Consider the following 19336-nt stretch of genomic DNA (forward strand, 5'->3'; position numbering starts at 1 on the left):
CAGACCAAGCAGCTGTGTTAACCTGGGAAGCAAGAAAATAAACTGAGTCCTCAAAGCTCCTGAGTAATTGGGGAGATTATGGGTAATCCTCATCTTTTTTTATAGGAAGGAAGGATGAAAGGCAAAAAGAAAGGAAGTGATGGAAAGCAGAAAAATAAAAGTGAGAGAATAAGTTCTTGATAGATTTGGAACAAATTAAGATGGCCTTTGAGAAGTTATGCACTTTTCAAAGACACTGAAAATCCTCCGTGAAACATATGCTCAGAGCTACTGTCACCAGAGCAAGGGATGGATGAGGGAGGAGGGAGACTTCATCCTAAATCAACTGCAAATCTCCTGTGTGTGAGAACACAGAGAGGGATGTTAGGGAAACAGGGTAATTTTTCTCAAAAAATGTGATATAAAATATTGCACCATTACATAAAATGTGTGAGGTTGCTTTGGCATTGGACTTTGAGATACAGTGTGGTTTATTCCACTGAAAAAAGCCTCATCCTGGTTCCTCCATCTTGGACTCTTCCTAGCAAGAGTTGAACCATATGTTAAAACAAAGGCCAAAAACAAACAAACAAAACAAAACAAAAAAAACCCGTGATCTGTCGGGAATTGCTGTCCTTTCATAGCTGAAAGCAAATCCTGTAAACAATTTAAGACTGTTTGATGAAAAAGTTCCCAATAAAAAACTGATCAGAATGTCAGGAATGAGATTTCTCAGGTTTTGCCCAAAATTTTGTTGGCTGTCATACCATCTGTAATTAACAGTATCTAACGCTGTACTGGATGTTTCTAGTTCATACTTTGGGCCTGGGAGTGGGTCACCCAGTATATTAAAAGCACTCTGGAAGCAGTTTCTTCCAATCGTGGTTTACTGTAACTTTAGAATCATAGCGGTTACTTTTAAGGAATCTTTAATGCCCTTTCAAGTCCATCCAAAGAACAAGTGAAGCTGCTGTTCAGAATTTTGTGCCCAGTGTTTATGTTCCATGGAATCTGTGCCACCCAGGCAGCAGACAAGACATGTCTGAGGGTGCTGGGGTGGCGGGGGGATATGCAATGATGTCACACACAGGAAATATCGGGGGTGGGGAAGGCTGGGGAGGACTTGGCGCTTCACAAGGCTGGCTCCTCTTCCATAGGCTCGCCAGCAGTTCTGTAAAAATAAACAGGCAATCAGAATACAGCATAAGAGTACACAATGACATTGTAGATTTTCATGCATAATCAAAGCTGATTTTTCAGCTCTCTCTGATGTTTATTTGTGTTATTCCGTTATCCATAAATAGAGTTTCTTTCCTAGGAAGTATAAACAAATGTCAAGTGGAAAAACATTTTCGATCCAAGCAATCATTGGAAATGTTCCTGTTTATATTAAAACATGTCAGAATATTTTATAACTCTAGATTCCAAAATGTACATGTTTTGTGTCTAGTACAGTCCAATAATTTATTGAAAAAATTAACTATGATATTTTATTTTCGGAGCAATTACAGTGATTTCCTATGGAACCAGTTTGCTAACGAGAGCAAAGGACCCAGCTAGCTTCTGGAGGAGACTCACCAGGGCTCTGGTTTTTTTGCTTCTGTTCTTTCATAACTGGATTGGCTGCCTGCCGGAGGCATTTCAAATCAAATTCTGAATCTGATTAGCAAATCACTGCTACAGACCCAACGTTTTTACAAGAAACGCACTATGGTAGTGTGTAAATAGTTTTTATTCGGCGTCATCTGAGGGGTGTTCTGCTCTGGCAAAACCAAAACTAATTGCTTGAAAATTTATACTTGAGATTTAGCCTTAATTTAGTAACACTCTGAGGGTGTTTTAAGGCAAACTTTTAGAATGATTTTTAATTTAGTCAAAAGGACAAATTGTAGCAGGAATCCAAATGCATGAGGTAGCTGGATTGCTGAGGGAAGAACGCTGGGGTTTGAGATGCCGGGAGAATTGAGTATGAGTCTGGGCTCTGCGATTTGCTAATGTTGCAACTGCGAATGTTGTAACTATACTTCTGTGAAGCTGCGGTTTCATGTTTAAAACCCGTGAGGAAAAAAGATGTTCCTTACAGAATTAGTGAAGGTTAAAAAAAATAAAGGAGATAAAACGGACTTCTAAACAATACACACTATGAGGCAGTAGTTATTTAACTCTGGATTTGTCCCCTCATCATCTAACATATGTATAAAACTGTGTTGAATGGTACACAGATACAGAGTTATGCCTGTGCTACCATAAGGAAATGCAATATTGGGAAGATAGTCCTCTCTGGGTGGTGGAATAATAGGTAGGTGGTTTAAATTTTCTTTTTCATACTGTTTTTCTACTTGCCAGTATTCTATAATGAATTACTTTTCTATTAGAACAGATTGCTATATTTAGAACACTTCTGAATGAAGAAAAATGAACAATTTAGCCATGTTATTTTATAGATATATAAAGAAAAAACCAAGATTTCTATGTATCTACAAATAAGGTAGTTGCCATTTTAATTTAGCTTTTATTTATTTTTTGGGGGGCGGGTTTCCCTGGTGGCGCAGTGGTTGAGAGTCCGCCTGCCGATGCAGGGGACACGGGTTCGTGCCCCGGTCCGGGAGGATCCCACATGCTGCGGAGCGGCTGGGCCCGTGAGCCATGGCCGCTGAGCCTGCGTGTCTGGAGCCTGTGCTCCGCAATGGGAGAGGCCACAACAGTGAGAGGCCCGCGTACCGCAAAAAAAAAAAATTTAGCATTTGTATAATAAATTTAAAACACTGGAAGATTTTATCCATGGAACAGTAATAAAAAAGATTTTAATGCATCCTTTAAAGAATGAGAAATATTAGGTATTCATTATTTAACATTACTAAAAGGAGAGAGTTCCAAATGAGTCCATGTGGAATACTTAAAAAAAAAAATTCTTAGGAAGTTATGGCCTGTCCAACAGTATACTGGATAAGGAGGTTGTGAGAAAGTGTTTACAGCTGCTATATAAGATAAAAGCTATTTAAATGAGTCATACTCTATTAAAATCTTTCCAAACTAAAATTATCAGCATTCCCACAAGAAAAATTTTAAATTAAGGAAAACATGTACGTAACTAAACTGATTTATATGTAAACATGCAAACTTATTTACATTTGAGAATACATGGATTATACAGGTATAGAATCCTCAAACTAGATACTCCAATGGAGACTGAATTCTCCTATTTACTTTTTCCAAACTTTATTGAGATACAATCGGCATATAACATCGTATAGGTTTAAGGCAATGTGATGATATGATACACATATATATTGTGAAATGTCTACCACAATAATATATCCTTCACCTCCCATAACTACCATTTTTGTTGTTATGATGAGAACATTTAAGATTTACTCTCATAGCAAATTTTGAGTATACAATACAGTATTGTTAGCTGTAGTAATCATGCTGTATATCAGATCCCCAGAACTTATTCATCCTATAACTGGAAGCTTGTACCTTTTGACCAACATCGTTCCATCTCCTCTATCTCCCAGCCCCTGTTAACCATCAATCTACTGTTTCTATGAGTTCAACAATTTTTTTTCCAGTTTTATTGTAAATAATTGACAAACCTCACTGTATCAGTTTAAGGTGTACAGCATGATAGTATGACTTACATATATTGTGAAATGATTACAATAGGTTTAGTTAACATCCGTCATCTCATATAGAGAGTTCAATGTTTTTAGATTTCACATATAAGTGAGATCATATAGTATTTATCTTTCTCTGTTTTAGCATAATGCTCTCAAGTTTCACCAACATTGAACCTTCTTTTTTATGGCTGAATAATGTTCTGTTGTATGTATATACCACATTTTCTTTGTCAATTCATCTATCACTGGACACTTAGGTTGTTTCCTTGTCTTGGCTATTGTAAATGGTGCTGCAATGAACATGAGAGTGCAGATACCTCTTCAAGATAGTGATTTTGTTTCCTTTGGATATATACCCAGAAGTGGGATTACTGGATCACATGGTAGTTCTACTTTTACTTTCTTGAGGAACCTCCATACTGTTTTCCATAGCAGCTGCATCAATTTACATTCCCATCAACAGTGCAAATAGATCACTTTCTCCATATCCTCACTAATTTGTTATCTCTTTTTGATGCAAGCTGTTTTAGCACATGTGAAGTGATATCTCCGTGTGGTTTTGCTTTGCATTTCCCTGATAGTTAGTGATGTTGAGAACCTTCCCATGTACCTGTTGGCTATTTGTATGTCTTCTTTAGAAAAATATCTATTCTGGTCCTTTTCCTATTTTTATTTTTATTTATTTTTTTTATTTTTTAATTTTTTTTTTAATTTTTTTTTCTCCTGCTCCTTTCATGACTTGTTCCCTTTATTTTTTATTTTTTATTTTTTATCTTTATTTTTTAATTAGTTTCTGCTTTATAACAAAGTGAATCAGTCATACATATACATCTGTTCCCACATCCCTTCCCTCATGCATCTCCCTCCCTCCCACCCTCCCCATCCCACCCCTCCAGGCGGTCACAAAGCACCGAGCTGATCTCCCTGTGCTCTGCGGCTGCTTCCCACTAGCTATCTACCTTACGTTTGGTAGTGTATATATGTCCATGCCTCTCTTTCACTTTGTCACAGCTTACCCTTCCCCCTCCCCATATCCTCAAGTCCATTCTCAAGTAGGTCTGTGTCTTTATTCCCGTTTTGCCCCTAGGTTCTTCATGACTTTTTTTTTTTTTAAATTCCGTATATATGTGTTAGCATACGGTATTTGTCTTTCTCTTTCTGACTTACTTCACTCTGTATGACAGACTCTAGGTCTATCCACCTCATTACAAATAGCTCAGTTTCGTTTCTTTTTATGGCTGAGTAATATTCCATTGTATATATGTGCCACATCTTCTTTATCCATTCATCTGATGATGGACACTTAGGTTGTTTCCAACTCCGGGCTATTGTGAATAGAGCTGCAATGAACATTTTGGTACATGTCTCTTTTGGAATTATGGTTTTCTCAGGGTATATGCCTAGTAGTGGGATTGCTGGGTCATATGGTAGTTCTATTTGTAGTTTTTTAAGGAACCTCCATACTGTTCTCCATAGTGGCTGTACCAATTCACATTCCCACCAGCAGTGCAAGAGTGTTCCCTTTTCTCCACACCCTCTCCAGCATTTATTGTTTCTAGATTTTTTGATGATGGCCATTCTGACTGGTGTGAGATGATATCTCATTGTAGTTTTGATTTGCATTTCTCTAATGATTAATGATGTTGAGCATTCTTTCATGTGTTTGTTGGCAGTCTGTATATCTTCTTTGGAGAAATGCCTATTTAAGTCTTCTGCCCATTTTTGGATTGGGTTGTTTGTTTTTTTGCTATTGAGCTGCATGAGCTGTTTATAAATTTTGGAGATTAATCCTTTGTCAGTTGCTTCATTTGCAAATATTTTCTCCCATTCTGAGGGTTGTCTTTTGGTCTTGTTTATGGTTTCCTTTGCTGTGCAAAAGCTTTGAAGTTTCATTAGGTCCCATTTGTTTATCTTTGTTTTTATTTCCATTTCTCTAGGAGGTGGGTCCAAAAGGATCTTGCTGTGATTTATGTCATAGAGTGTTCTACCTATGTTTTCCTCTAAGAGTTTGATAGTTTCTGGCCTTACATTTAAGTCTTTAATCCATTTTGAGCTTATTTTTGTGTATGGTGTTAGGGAATGATCTAATCTCAAACTTTTAAATGTCCCTGTCCAGTTTTCCCAGCACCACTTATTGAAGAGGCTGTCCTTTCTCCACTGTACATTCCTGCCTCCTTTATCAAAGATAAGTTGGCCATATGTGCGTGGGTTTATCTCTGGGCTTTCTATCCTGATCCACTGATCTATCTTTCTGTTTTTATGCCAGTACCACACTGTCTTGATTACTGTAGCTTTGTAGTATAGTCTGAAGTCAGGGAGCCTGATTCCTCCAGCTCCGTTTTTCGTTCTCAAGATTGCTTTGGCTATTCGGGGTCTTTTGTTTTTCCAAACAAATTTTGAAATTTTTTGTTCTAGTTCTGTGAAAAATGCCAGTGGTAGTTTGATAGAGATTGCATTGAATCTGTAGATTGCTTTGGGTAGTAGAGTCATTTTCACAATATTGATTCTTCCAATCCAGGAGCATGGTATATCTCTCCATCTATTTGTATCATCTTTAATTTCTTTCATCAGTGTCTTATAATTTTCTGCATACAGGTCTTTTGTCTCCTTAGGTAGGTTTATTCCTAGATATTTTATTCTTTCTGTTGCAATGGTAAATGGGAGTGTTTTCTTGATTTCATTTTCAGATTTTTCATCATTAGTTTATAGGAATGCAAGAGATTTCTGTGCATTAATTTTGTATCCTGCTACTTTACCAAATTCATTGATTAGCTCTAGTAGTTTTTCGGTAGCATCTTTAGGATTCTCTATGTATAGTATCATGTCATCTGCAAACAGTGACAGCTTTACTTCTTCTTTTCCGATTTGGATTCCTTTTATTTCCTTTTCTTCTCTGATTGCTGTGGCTAAAACTTCCAAAACTATGTTGAATAAGAGTGGTGAGAGTGGGCAATCTTGTCTTGTTCCTGATCTTAGTGGAAATGGTTTCAGTTTTTCACCATTGAGGACAATGTTGGCTGTGGGTTTGTCATATATGGCCTTTATTATGTTGAGGAAAGTTCCCTCTATGCCTACTTTCTGCAGGGTTTTTATCATAAATGGATGTTGAATTTTGTCGAAAGCTTTCTCTTCATCTATTGAGATGATCATATGATTTTTCTCCTTCAACTTGTTAATATGGTATATCACATTGATTGATTTGCGTATATTGAAGAATCCTTGCATTCCTGGAATAAACCCCACTTGATCATGGTGTATGATCCTTTTAATGTGCTGTTGGATTCTGTTTGCTAGTATTTTGTTGAGGATTTTTGCATCTATGTTCATCAGTGATATTGGCCTGTAGTTTTCTTTCTTTGTGACATCCTTGCCTGGTTTTGGTATCAAGGTGATGGTGGCCTCGTAGAATGAGTTTGGGAGTGTTCCTTCCTCTGATATTGTTTGGAAGAGTTTGAGAAGGATGGGAGTTAGCTCTTCTCTAAATGTTTGATAGAATTCGCCTGTGAAGCCATCTGGTCCTGGGCTTTTGTTTGATGGAAGATTTTTAATCACAGTTTCAATTTCAGTGCTTGTGATTGGTCTATTCATATTTTCTATTTCTTCCTGAGTCAGTCTTGGCAGGTTGTGCATTTCTAAGAATTTGTCCATCTCTTCCAGGTTGTCCATTTTATGGGCATAGAGTTGCTTGTAGTAATCTCTCATGATCTTTTGTATTTCTGCAGTGTCAGTTGTTACTTCTCCTTTTTCATTTCTAATTCTATTGATTTGAGTCTTCTCCCTTCTTGATGAGTCTGGCTAATGGTTTATCAATTTTGTTTATCTTCTCAAAGAACCAGCTTTTAGTTTTATTGATCTTTGCTATCGTTTCCTTCATTTCTTTTTCATTTATTTCTGATCTGATTTTTATGATTTCTTTCCTTCTGCTAACTTTGGGATGTTTTAGTTCTTCTTTCTCTAATTGCTTTAGGTGCAAGGTTAGGTTGTTTATTCGAGATGTTTCCTGTTTCTTAAGGTGGGATTGTATTGCTATAAACTTCCCTCTTAGAACTGCTTTTGCTGCATCCCATAGGTTTTGGGTCGTCGTGTCTCCATTGTCATTTGTTTCTAGGTATTTTTTAATTTCCTCTTTGATTTCTTCAGTTATCACTTCGTTATTAAGTAGTGTATTGTTTAGCCTCCATGTGTTTGTATTTTTTACAGCTCTTTTCCTGTAATTGATATCTAGTCTCATAGCATTGTGGTCAGAAAAGATACTTGATACAATTTCAATTTTCTTAAATTTACCAAGGCTTGATTTGTGACCCAAGATATGATCTATCCTGGAGAATGTTCCATGAGCACTTGAGAAAAATGTGTATTCTGTTGTTTTTGGATGGAATGTCCTATAAATATCAATTAAGTCCATCTTGTTTAATGTATCATTTAAAGCTTGTGTTTCCTTATTTATTTTCATTTTGGAAGATCTGTCCATTGGTGAAAGTGGGGTGTTAAAGTCCCCTACTATGATTGTGTTACTGTCGATTTCTCCTTTTATGGCTGTTAGTATTTGCCTTATGTATTGAGGTGCTCCTATGTTGGGTGCATAAATATTTACAATTGTTATATCTTCTTCTTGGATCGATCCCTTGATCATTATGTAGTGTCCTTCTTTGTCTCTTCTAGTAGTCTTTATTTTAAAGTCTATTTTGTCTGATATGAGAATTGCTACTCCAGCTTTCTTTTGGTTTCCATTTGCATGGAATATCTTTTTCCATCCCCTTACTTTCAGTCTGTATGTGTCTCTAGGTCTGAAGTGGGTCTCTTGTAGACAGCATATATATGGGTCTTGTTTTTGTATCCATTCAGCCAATCTGTGTCTTTTGGTGGGAGCATTTAGGCCATTTACATTTAAGGTAATTATTGATATGTATGTTCCTATTCCCATTTTCTTAATTGTTTTGGGTTCGTTATTGTAGGTCTTTTCCTTCTGTTGTGTTTCTTGCCTAGAGAAGTTCCTTTAGCATTTGTTGTAAAGCTGGTTTGGTGGTGCTGAACTCTCTCAGCTTTTGCTTGTCTGTAAACGTTTTAATTTCTCCATCAAATCTGAATGAGATCCTTGCTGGGTAGAGTAATCTTGGTTGCAGGTTTTTCTCCTTCATCACTTTAATTATGTCCTGCCACTCCCTTCTGGCTTGTAGAGTTTCTGCTGAGAGATCAGCTGTTATCCTGATGGGGATTCCCTTGTGTGTTATTTGTTGTTTTTGCCTTGCTGCTTTTAATATGATTTCTTTGTGTTTAATTTTTGACAGTTTGATTAATATGTGTCTTGGTGTATTTCTCCTTGGATTTATTCTGTACGGGACTCTCTGTGCTTCCTGGACTTGATTAACTATTTCCTTTCCCATATTAGGGAAGTTTTCAACTATAATCTCTTCAAATATTTTCTCAGTCCCTTTCTTTTTCTCTTCTTCTTCTGGAACCCCTATAATTCGAATGTTGGTGCGTTTAATGTTGTCCCAGAGGTCTCTGAGACTGTCCTCTGTTCTTTTCATTCTTTTTTCTTTATTTTGCTCTGCAGCAGTTATTTCCACTATTTTATCTTCCACCTCACTTATCCGATCTTCTGCCTCAGTTATTCTGCTATTGATCCCATCTAGAGTATTTTTTATTTCATGTATTGTGTTTTTAATCGATGCTTGATTCATCTTTAGTTCTTCTAGGTCCTTGTTAACTGTTTCTTGCATTTTGTCTATTCTATTTCCAAGATTTTGGATCTGGGAAATAGAATCTTGGATCATCTTTACCATCATTATTCTGAATTCTTTTTCAGGTAGACTGCCTATTACCTCTTCATTTGTTAGGTCTGGTGGGTTTTTATCTTGTTCCTTCTCCTGCTGTGTGTTTTTCTGTCTTCTCATTTTGCTTATGTTACTGTGTTTGGGGTCTCCTTTTTGCAGGCTGCAGGTTCGTAGTTCCCGTTGTTTTTGGTGTCTGTCCCCAGTGGCTAAGGTTGGTTTAGTGGGTTGTGTAGGCTTCCTGGTGGAAGGTACTAGTGCCTGTGTTCTGGTGAATGAGGCTGGATCTTGTCTTTCTGGTGGGCAGGTCCACGTCTGGTGGTGTTTTGGGGTGTCTGCGGACTTTTTATGATTTTAGGCAGCCTCTCTGCTAATGGGTGGCGTTGTGTTCCTGTCTTGCTAGTTGTTTGGCATAGGGTGTCCAGCACTGTAGCTTGCTGGTCGTTGAGTGAAGCTGGGTGCTGGTGTTGAGATGGAGATCTCTGGAAGATTTTCGCCGTTTGATATTATGTGGAGCTGGGAGGTCTCTTGTGGACCAGTGTCCTGAAGTTGGCTCTCCCACCTCAGAGGCACAGCACTGACTCCTGGCTCCTCAATTTGGGATGATTTCTTGTCTATTCATGTATTCCACAGATGCAGGGTACATCAAGTTGATTGTGGAGCTTTAATCCGCTGCTTCTGAGGCTGCTGGGAGAGGTTTCCCTTTCTCTTCTTTGTTCTCACAGCTCCTGGGTCTCAGCTTTGGATTTGGCCCCGGCTCTGCGTGTAGGTCGCTGGAGGGCGTTTGTTCTTCGCTCAGACAGGACAGGGTTAAAGGAGCAGCCTCTTCGGGGACTCTGGCTCACTCAGGCCGGGCGGGAGGGAGGGGCACGGAGTGCGGGGCGAGGCTGCAGCGGCAGAGTTCGGCGTGACGTTGCACCAGCCCGAGGCGCGCCGTGCGTTCTCCCAGGGAAGCCGCCCCTGGATCCCGGGACCCCGGCAGTGGCGGGCTGCACAGGCTCCCGGAAGGGCGGTGTGGACAGTGACCTGCACTCGCACACAGGTTTCTTGGCGGCGGCAGCAGCAGCCCCAGCGTCCCACGCCTGTCACTGGGCTCCGCGCTTTCAGTCGTGACTCGCGCCCGTCTGTGGAGCCCCTTTAAGCAGCGCTCTTAATCCCCTCTCCTCGCTCACCAGGAAACCAAGAGGGAAGAAAAAGTCTCTTGCCTCTTCGGCAGCTCCAGAGTTTTCCCGGACTCCCTGCCGTCTAGCTGTGGCACATTAGCCCCCTTCAGGCTGAGTTCTCGCCGCCAGCCCCAGTCCTCTCCCTGCGCTCTGATTCTCCCTGCGCTCTCTTCCTATTTTTAAATTGAGTTAATTTATTCACTTATTTATTGCTATCGAATTGTATGAGCTCCATATATATTTTGGATATTAACCCCTTATCAGATATATGGTTTGCAAATATTTTCTTGTATTTCATAGGTTGCCTTTTCACTTTGTTGATTCCTTGGCTGTGCAAAAGTTTTTAGTTCGATGTCATTGCACTTGCTTATATTTTTAGTAAAGTTATGTATTTATTATTATTTTTAATTTTTGGCCGCGTTGGGTCTTCGTTGCTGCACGCGGGCCTTCTCCAGTTGTGGTGAGCAGGGGCTACTCTCTGCTGCAGTGCACGGGCCTTGTGGTGGCCTCCCCTGTTGTGGAGAGTGGGCTCTAGGCACGCGGGCCTCAGCAGCTGTGGCTCACAGGCTCCAGAGTGCAGGCTCAGCAGTTGTGGCGCACGGGCCCAGTTGCTCCGCAGCATGTGGGTCCCGGACCAGGGCTCGAACTTGTGTCCCCTGCATTGGCAGGCGGATTCTTAACCACTGTGCCACCAGGGAAGCCCCTGCACTTGCTTATTTTTGCTTTTGTTGCTTTTTCTTTTGTTGTCATATCCAAAAAATTAATTGTAAAGACCAAAGTCAAGGAGCTTTTTTTCTTTGTTTTCTTCTAAGAGTTTTATAGTTTCAATTCTTACATTTAAGTTTTTAATACATTTTCAGTTAATTTTTGTGAGTGGTATAAGGTAGGGGTCCAGTTTCTTTCTTTTGCATATGAATAAATGTCCAGTTTTCCCAAAAACCATTTATCAAAGAGATTACTGTTAGCCCATGGAGTATTCTTGACTCCCTTGTCAAATATTACTTGACAATATATGTGAGGGGTTATTTCTGGGCTCTCAATTCTGTTCCATTGGTCTATGTGTCTGTTTTTATGCCAATGCCATACTCTTGATTACTACAGCTTTGTAATATTTGAACTCAGGATGTGTGAAGCCTCCAGCTTTGTTCTTGCTCAAGATTGCTATGGCTATTCAGGGTCTTTGGTAATCCCACTGAATTTTAGGATTTTTTTTCTATTTCTGTGAAAAATGCCATTGGAATTTTGAGAGGGATTGCATTGAATATATCAGTGACTTTGAATAGTATGGATGTTTTAACAATATTAACTCTTCTGATACATGAACGTGGAATATCTTTCCATTTATTTGTGTCTTCTTCAATTTGTTTCATCAGATCTTACTGTTTTTGGTATATAGATCTTAGTTTTTATCCTGAAAGTTTACTGAATTCATTTATTATTACTAACCATATTTTTTTTTTGGTGGAGTCTAGGATTTTTTACATACAAGTACAGGATCATGTTAAGAAACCCTTGTCTTGTTTCTGATCTTAGAGGGAAATCTTTCAGCTTTTTACTGTTGAGTATGAATGATGTTAGCTGTGGGTTTGTCATATATGGCTTCTATTATGTTGAAGTATATTCCTTCTATACCCAATTTGGTTGAGAGTTTTTGTTATGAAAGAATGTTGAATTTTGTCTGCTGCTTTTTATGCATCTATTGAAAAGACAATGATTTTTATCTTTTATTTCATTAATGTGGTGTATCACATGCATTGATTTGCATATGTTGAACCACCTTTGCTCCCAGGGATAAATCCCACTTGCTCATGTTGTATGATCCTTCTAATGTGCTGTTGAAATTGGTTTGCTAGTATTTTGCTGAGGATTATTGTATCTATGTTCATCAGGGATATTGGCCTATAGTTTTCTTGCAGTATCCTTATCTACCTTTGGTATCAGGGTAGTGGCTGCATAAAATGAATTTAGGAGTGATAGATTCCCTAAATCAGTAAATCAGATATTCAGATACAAATGACGAATCCCTGGTCAGGGAACTAAGATCCCACATACTGCGGGACAACTAAGCCCACGCGCCGCAAGCGCCCCAACTACTGAGCCTTCACACCACACCTAGAGAGCCCGTGTGCCACAAACTTCAGAGCCCAAGCGCTCTGGAACCCACGTGCCACAACTAGAGAGAAGCCCATGTGCTACAACTAGAGAAAAGCCCGCACATCTCAACGAAGAGCCCACATGCCACAACTAAGACCTGACGCAGCCAAAAAAAAAAGAAACAGATGACCAGAAAGGGGGATTGTCACCTACCCCAGGTCCCATGGTGAGTCTGGGAGGTGGGACCTTGTGAAAGCCAGCTGTGACAGGTAATGTCTGTCAGACACCAGTTTTTGGGTGGGGAGGGAGGGCAGGCTTTCAATTTTTTGGATGAGTTTGAGAACTGGTGTTAATTCTTCTTTAAATGTTTGGAAGAATTCACCAGTGAAACCATCTGGGATTGGGCTTTTCTTTTTGGAGAGGTTTTGGTTTACTGATCCAATCTCCTTACTCATTATTGGTATGTTCAGATTTTCTATTTTTTTCATGATTTAGTCTTGGTAGGTTGTATGCTTCTAGGAACTTACTCATTTCTTATAGGTTGTCCAATTTGTTGGCATATAATTGTTCATAGTAGTCTCTTGTGATGGTTTGTATTTGTGTGGTATCAGCTATAATGTCTCCTCTTTCATTTATAATTTTATTTATTTGAGTCCTCTTTTTTTCTTGGTAAGTCTAAAGGTTTGTCAATTTTTAAAATCTTAAAAAAAACAACTTAGTTTTGCTGATCTTTTCTATTGCTTTTCTATTATCTATTTCATTTATTTCTGATCTGATTTTTGTTATCCTAACTTTGGGGTTAGTTTGTTGTTCATTTTCTAGTTCCTTAAGCTGTAAAGTTAGGTTGTTTATTTGAGGTTTTTTTTTTAATGTATGCATTTATTGCTGTAAATTTGCCTCAGCACTGCTTTTGCTGCATCCCATAAGTTTTGTTATGCTGTGTGTCCATTTTTTTTTTTTTTTTTTTTTTTTTTTTTGCTGTATGCGGGCCTCTCACTGTTGTGGCCTCTCCCGTTGCGGAGCACAGGCTCCGGACGCGCAGGCCCAACGGCCATGGCTCACGGGCCCAACCGCTCCGCGGCATGTGGGATCTTCCCAGACCGGGGCACGAACCCGTGTCCCCTGCATCTGCAGGCGGACTCTCAACCACTGCGCCACCAGGGAAGCCCCTGTGTGTCCATTTTTGTTTGTTTCAAGATAACTTTTGATTTTCTTTGATTTCCTCTTTGATCCATTAGTTATACAGGAATGTGTTGTTTAATTTCCACACATTTGTGAATTTTCCAATTTTCCTTCTCTTATGGATTTCTAGTTTCACACCACTGTGGTCATAAAAGATACTTAGTATGATTTCACTCTTAAAATTTGCTAAGACTTGTATGTGACCTAACATATGACCTATCCTAGAGAATGTTCTATGTGCACTTGAGAGGAACAGGTATTTTCCTGCTGTTGCATGGAATGTTCTGTATATGTCTGTTAGGTCCATTTGATATAAAGTATAGATCCAGTCCAATGTTTCCTTATTGATTTTCTGCCTGGATAATCTATCCATTGTAGAAAGTGTGGTATTGAAGTTCCCACTATTATTGTACTATTGTCTATATTATTCCCTTCAGATCTGTTAGTATTTGCTTAATGTATTTAGATGCTCGGATGTTGGGTGTATATGTATTTAAAATTATCATATCCTCTTAATGAATTGATCCCTTTATCACCATATAATGACCTTCTTTGTTTCTTGTTACAGTTTAGACTTAAAGTCTATTTTTTTTCCAGATATAAGTATAGCTACTCCTGCTCTATTTTGTTTTCTATTTGCATGGAATATCCGTTTCCATACCTTCACTTTGAGCCATTTACATTTAAAATAATTATTGATAGTTAGCAACTTACTATTGCCATTTTGTTAATTGTTTTCTTGCTGTTTTGTACTTACTTTGTTCATTTCTTCCTCTCTTAATGTCTTCCTTTTAAATTGATGAATTTCCATAGTGGTATGCTTTAATTCCCTTCTCTTTATCTTTACCTATCTACCATAGGTTCTTTTTTTTAAAAAAATAAATTTATTTATTTATTTTTGGCTGCACTGGGTCTTTGTTGCTGCGCGTGGGCTTTCTCCAGTTGCAGCGAGTGGGGGCTACTCTCTGTTGCGGGTGCACGGGCTTCTCATCACAGTGGCTTCTCTTGTTGCAGAGCACAGGCTCTAGGCTCACGGGCTTCAGCAGTTGTAGCACGTGGGCTCAGTAGTTGTGGCTCGTGGGCTCTAGAGCCCAGGCTCAGTAGTTGTGGTGCACAGGCTTAGTTGCTCTGCAGCATGTGGGATCTTCCTGGACCAGGGCTTGAACCCATGTCCCCTGCATTGGCAGGTGGATTCTTTTTTTTTTTTTTTTTTTTTTTTTTCTTTTTGCGGTATGCGGGCCTCTCACTGTTGTGGCCTCTCCCATTGCGGAGCACAGGCTCCGGATGCGCAGGCCCAGCGGCCATGGCTCACGGGCCCAGCCGCTCCGCGGCATATGGGATCCTCCCAGACCGGGGCACGAACCCGCATCCCCTGCATCGGCAGGCGGACTCTCAACCACTGCGCCACCAGGGAGGCCCGGCAGGTGGATTCTTAACCACTGTGCCACCAGGGAAGCCCTACCATAGGTTTTTGCTTTGTGGTTACCCCGAGGCTTACTTGAAACATCTAATAGATATAACAGTCTAATTTTAAGCTGACAACAACTTAACTTTAATCGCATACAAAACTCTACCCTTTTACTCCTCCTGTCTATAGTATTTTTTTTTAACGTCTATATTGGAGTATAATTGCTTTACAATGGTGTGTTATAGTTTGTTTTTTTTAAATTTTTATTTATTTATTTATTTATGGCTGTGTTGGGTCTTCGTTTCTGTGCATGGGCTTTCTCTAGTTGCGGCAAGCGGGGGCCACTCTTCATCGCGGTGCACAGGCCTCTCACTGTCGCGGCCTCTCTTGTTGCAGAGCACAAGCTCCAGACATGCAGGCTCAGTAGTTGTGGCTCACGGGCCTAGTTGCTCTGCAGCATGTGGGATCTTTCCAGACCAGGGCTCGAACCCGTGTCCCCTGCATTGGTAGGCAGATTCTCAACCACTGCGCCACCAGGGAAGCCCTATAGTTTGTTTCTGATATCATTTTTTTAAATATTGTGTATCCATGAGCAAATTACTGTAGCTATAGCTATTTAAAATACTTTTGTCCTTTAACCTTTATCCTAGAGTTAAGTGTTTAACACATCACTATATTATAGTATTAGAGTATTCTGAATCTGACTATATACTTACCTTTACCAGTGTGTTGTACATTTTCATGTTTTCATGTTAGTAGTTATCGTACTTTCTTTTCAGCTTGAAGGACTCCTTTCAGCACTTCTTGTTAAGGAAAGTCTTGTGGTGATGAACTACTTCAACTTTTTTTGTTGTTGTTTGGGAAAGTCTTTTTAATCTCCCCTTAATTTCTAAAGGAAAACTTTGCCAGGTAAAGTAGTCGGTTGGCAGTTTTTTCCTTTCAGCACTTTGAATATATCATCCTACTCTCTCCTGGCCTGCAAGGTTTCTGCTGAGAAATCCACTAATAGGCTTATGAAGGTTCACTTGTATGAGAGAAAAATTTTCTCTTGTTGCTTTTAAAATTCTCTTTGTCTCTGATTTTTGAGTTTTATTATGAGCCTTGGAGAAGATCATTCTGGATTGAACTTTGGAGCTAACCTATTAGCTTTATGAACTTGTATGTTCACATCTGTCCTCAGGTTTGGGAAGTTCTCAGCCCTGATTTCTTTAAATAAGCTTTCTTTTCCTTTTTTCCTCTCTTCCCCTCTTGGGACTCTAATAATTCATAGGTTGTTTGTCTTAATGGTGTCTCATAAGTCCCACAGGCTTTCTACATCCCCTTTCTTGTTTTTTTTTTTGTTTGTTTGTTTTTGTTTTTCATTTTGCTCCTCTGACTGGATAATTTCAAATCATCTCTTTTCAAGTTCATTGACTCTTCTGCTTGGTTCGGTCTGATGTTTAACTCTATTGAATTCTTTAATTTAGTTATTGTATTCTACAGATCCAAACTTTCTGTTTTGGTACTTGTTTGTTTTCTCTTTCTTGAACTTCTCATTTTGTTCTGGTATTACTTTCCTGATTTTTGTTAAATTGTTTATTGGTGTTCTCTTGTAATTCAACTCTCTGAGCATCTTTAGAAAAATTATTTCTAATCCTTTTTCAGGAGATTCATATATCTCCATTTCTTTGGGGTCAGTTAGTAGAAGTTTACTGTGATCCTTTGGTGGTGTTATGTTTCCCTGCCTCTTCGTGATCCCTGTGGGTCTGGGGCAGGGGGGCATGATATCTTGTTGGCTCAGGCCTTTCAGGTCCACAACAATGACAACTATGTGGCCCTTGGTGAGTACTATGGTGGGAGGTGGGTCTGGACTAAGGGTTTTGGGGGTCTTCAGCATCTTCTTCAGATACAGCAGCTAGGGACCAGGGCAGGTGCTGTAGTGGCTGGAACCAGTGGTTCACACACTTGACTGCAGGGCCAGCTTCAGGTGCCTGTGTAGTGTCAGGGGCCAGTTTCAGACACACATGCAAGGGCCAGGGCCACCCGCAGGTACAGTATCAGCTGTGGGGGCACTGGCTCTGGGCATGCACTCCTGTGATTGCAGGGTCTTTCCATGGGGCCATGGTAATGGAGTCTGGTGTTGGAACTCAGGCTGGCAGGGTGCAAGCACATAGCTGGAGGAGCTAACTGACATTAAGCCCAGCATTGCAGGCCAGTGACAGGAGTCAGGGCCAGATGTGGGCCCATAGCAGTTTTGGAGGCCTTGGGTGTAGGGGTGCACTGCCATGGAGGAAGGGTCTCACCACAGATGTGAGCATGGTAGTAGAGGTTTGTGATGTGAGTTGGGCCAAGGGGGGTGCAGGCACACAGCTGGAGGAGCTAGCTGAAGTTGAGGTTCAGGCTGGTAATGGGAGAAAGGACTGAATCCTGGCCCACAGGCATTTGTGGGGGCCTTGGCTGTCAGCATGGACTTCCATGATTGCAGCTCTTGCCACAGGAGGGCACAGAGCAGTGGAGGCTGGTGATGGGAGTCAGGCTGGCAGCGTGGAGGTACATAGCTTGGTTTAGGTGGGCATCTTGCACTTGTGCAGCCACAGAGGCTGGGGCTGATCACCAGTATGGGTCCCAAGCCGTGTGTGTGTGGCAGGCAGGGAATGAGGAGGGACTCAGACAGTTAGTGACCATGAACGTGAAAACCAGTGAGGTACAAACTTCAATGGTGAAATCTGCAGGGGGTCAAACGTGGCTGTACTGGCCACTGGTTTCTTCAGTGGTGAAAGCTGCTGGGGTCCTTGAAGAGCAGGTCACTGGAACTATGGTTGCCCCCATGCCCTTCTTCCCTGTTCCTAGCCATCTCTATACATCTCAGCTTTCCTGCTCTCTGGGTGAGGTGAAACTGAAGTGGGTCTTTTCCTGCAGTGTCCCAAAAGGCTGGGGAAGCTGGTTGTTTACCACTGTTCTCCCTTTCCCAGTGAGGGAAACTCCTTCTACCTGGGGAGTTCCCTCTTGGTGCTGAGCAGTGCCAACTTGGAGGATGGGATGACATAGGCAAAATGAAGCTGTTCTTCCTTTTTTGTCCAGTTAGTCTCAGGTTTTTTGTTCCAGTGTGTTGCTGGTGTTTCTAAGGTGGACATCTGAGCTCTCCCAGGGCTGTTTCTGTTCATGGATAGCTGTGTAATTATTGATCTTTGTGTGGGGACAGAGGCTCAGTTCTCCTATTCTACCGTCTTGGTGATGATACTCCCCTCCATCTGAATTTTCCTACTTCCAACCTAAAGCCACAGCAAGATGATCTTTCCCCCACATCCAGGACTCAATTGTGGCTGGAATTTCAGAGACAGTGGTAAGTGTCTGTGCATTCTCCAGACATCCAGTGTAGGCTTTGAGGAGGTAAGCAAAGTGTCTTCAGCACAAACCATTCACTGCAAGAATGGAACTTCTTCTCTTCAAATATGGGGACTTTCAGGTACAATATAAAGCTTTCCATCAGATGCTTCTCTTTGCTTTCCTCCCCTCAAAGTCATTTCATATTAACCACTTTTTTGGAAAATAGTTAATTAACTGCTGCCACATTCTAATGAAACAAATACACATAACCAGCCAAATCTCTCAGTGTCTTGCAACACAGAAGTTTTATTACTAGTATAGCAAGTTGGAAAATATCCTGGATTATTTCAAGGTAGATTTCATAAGGTAGATGTATTTAGGTCCCAGCTCTGCCATTTTCTAAAATTTAACTTTGAGTAAGGCATCATCCCTAGATTCTCAGTTTTCTCTTTAAAACTGAAATAATAATCCCTGACCTGCTCTCTGGGTGTTCTCATATCCATAGCTCTCAGTGGATTTAGTATTATCTTTACTTAATCCCTGTCCCTAGGTAACTGTTAACTGTCTACATATATTTTTAAGTTAATTTAAGAAGTCATCTTCATGAAACATTTAGAAAGCGAACTGGTCAGGGATGACCCTTTAATGGCTGTTTTTGGTGACAGAGTGAGAAGCAGTACTCTTGAAATGTGGGGGGCTCCCCACTTCAATCATTTATAGACAGATACCAAGGTTATCTTGATTAACAAAAACACAGTTGTGGAAAGGGCTGGGTGAAGGGGAGAGATAATCTTCAATATTTGGATTTAA

General features: G+C 40.3%; 1 protein-coding gene across 1 annotated transcript in view; it reads right to left on the bottom strand.

The window, feature by feature from the left end:
* Positions 1–1012: 1012 nt before the first annotated feature.
* HDAC9 (histone deacetylase 9) overlaps positions 1013–19336 on the bottom strand; it is a 582852-nt gene continuing 564528 nt past the window's right edge. The window contains exon 26 of the mRNA XM_081243377.1: positions 1013–1150. Within this exon, the coding sequence (XP_081099503.1) occupies positions 1111–1150 (40 nt within the window). The 3' untranslated portion in view covers positions 1013–1110. The remainder of the gene's footprint in view (positions 1151–19336) is intronic.

The sequence above is a fragment of the Mesoplodon bidens genome (assembly GCF_964165515.1).
Source record: "Mesoplodon bidens genome assembly, chromosome: 9".
NCBI classification, from domain to species: Eukaryota; Metazoa; Chordata; class Mammalia; order Artiodactyla; family Ziphiidae; genus Mesoplodon; species Mesoplodon bidens.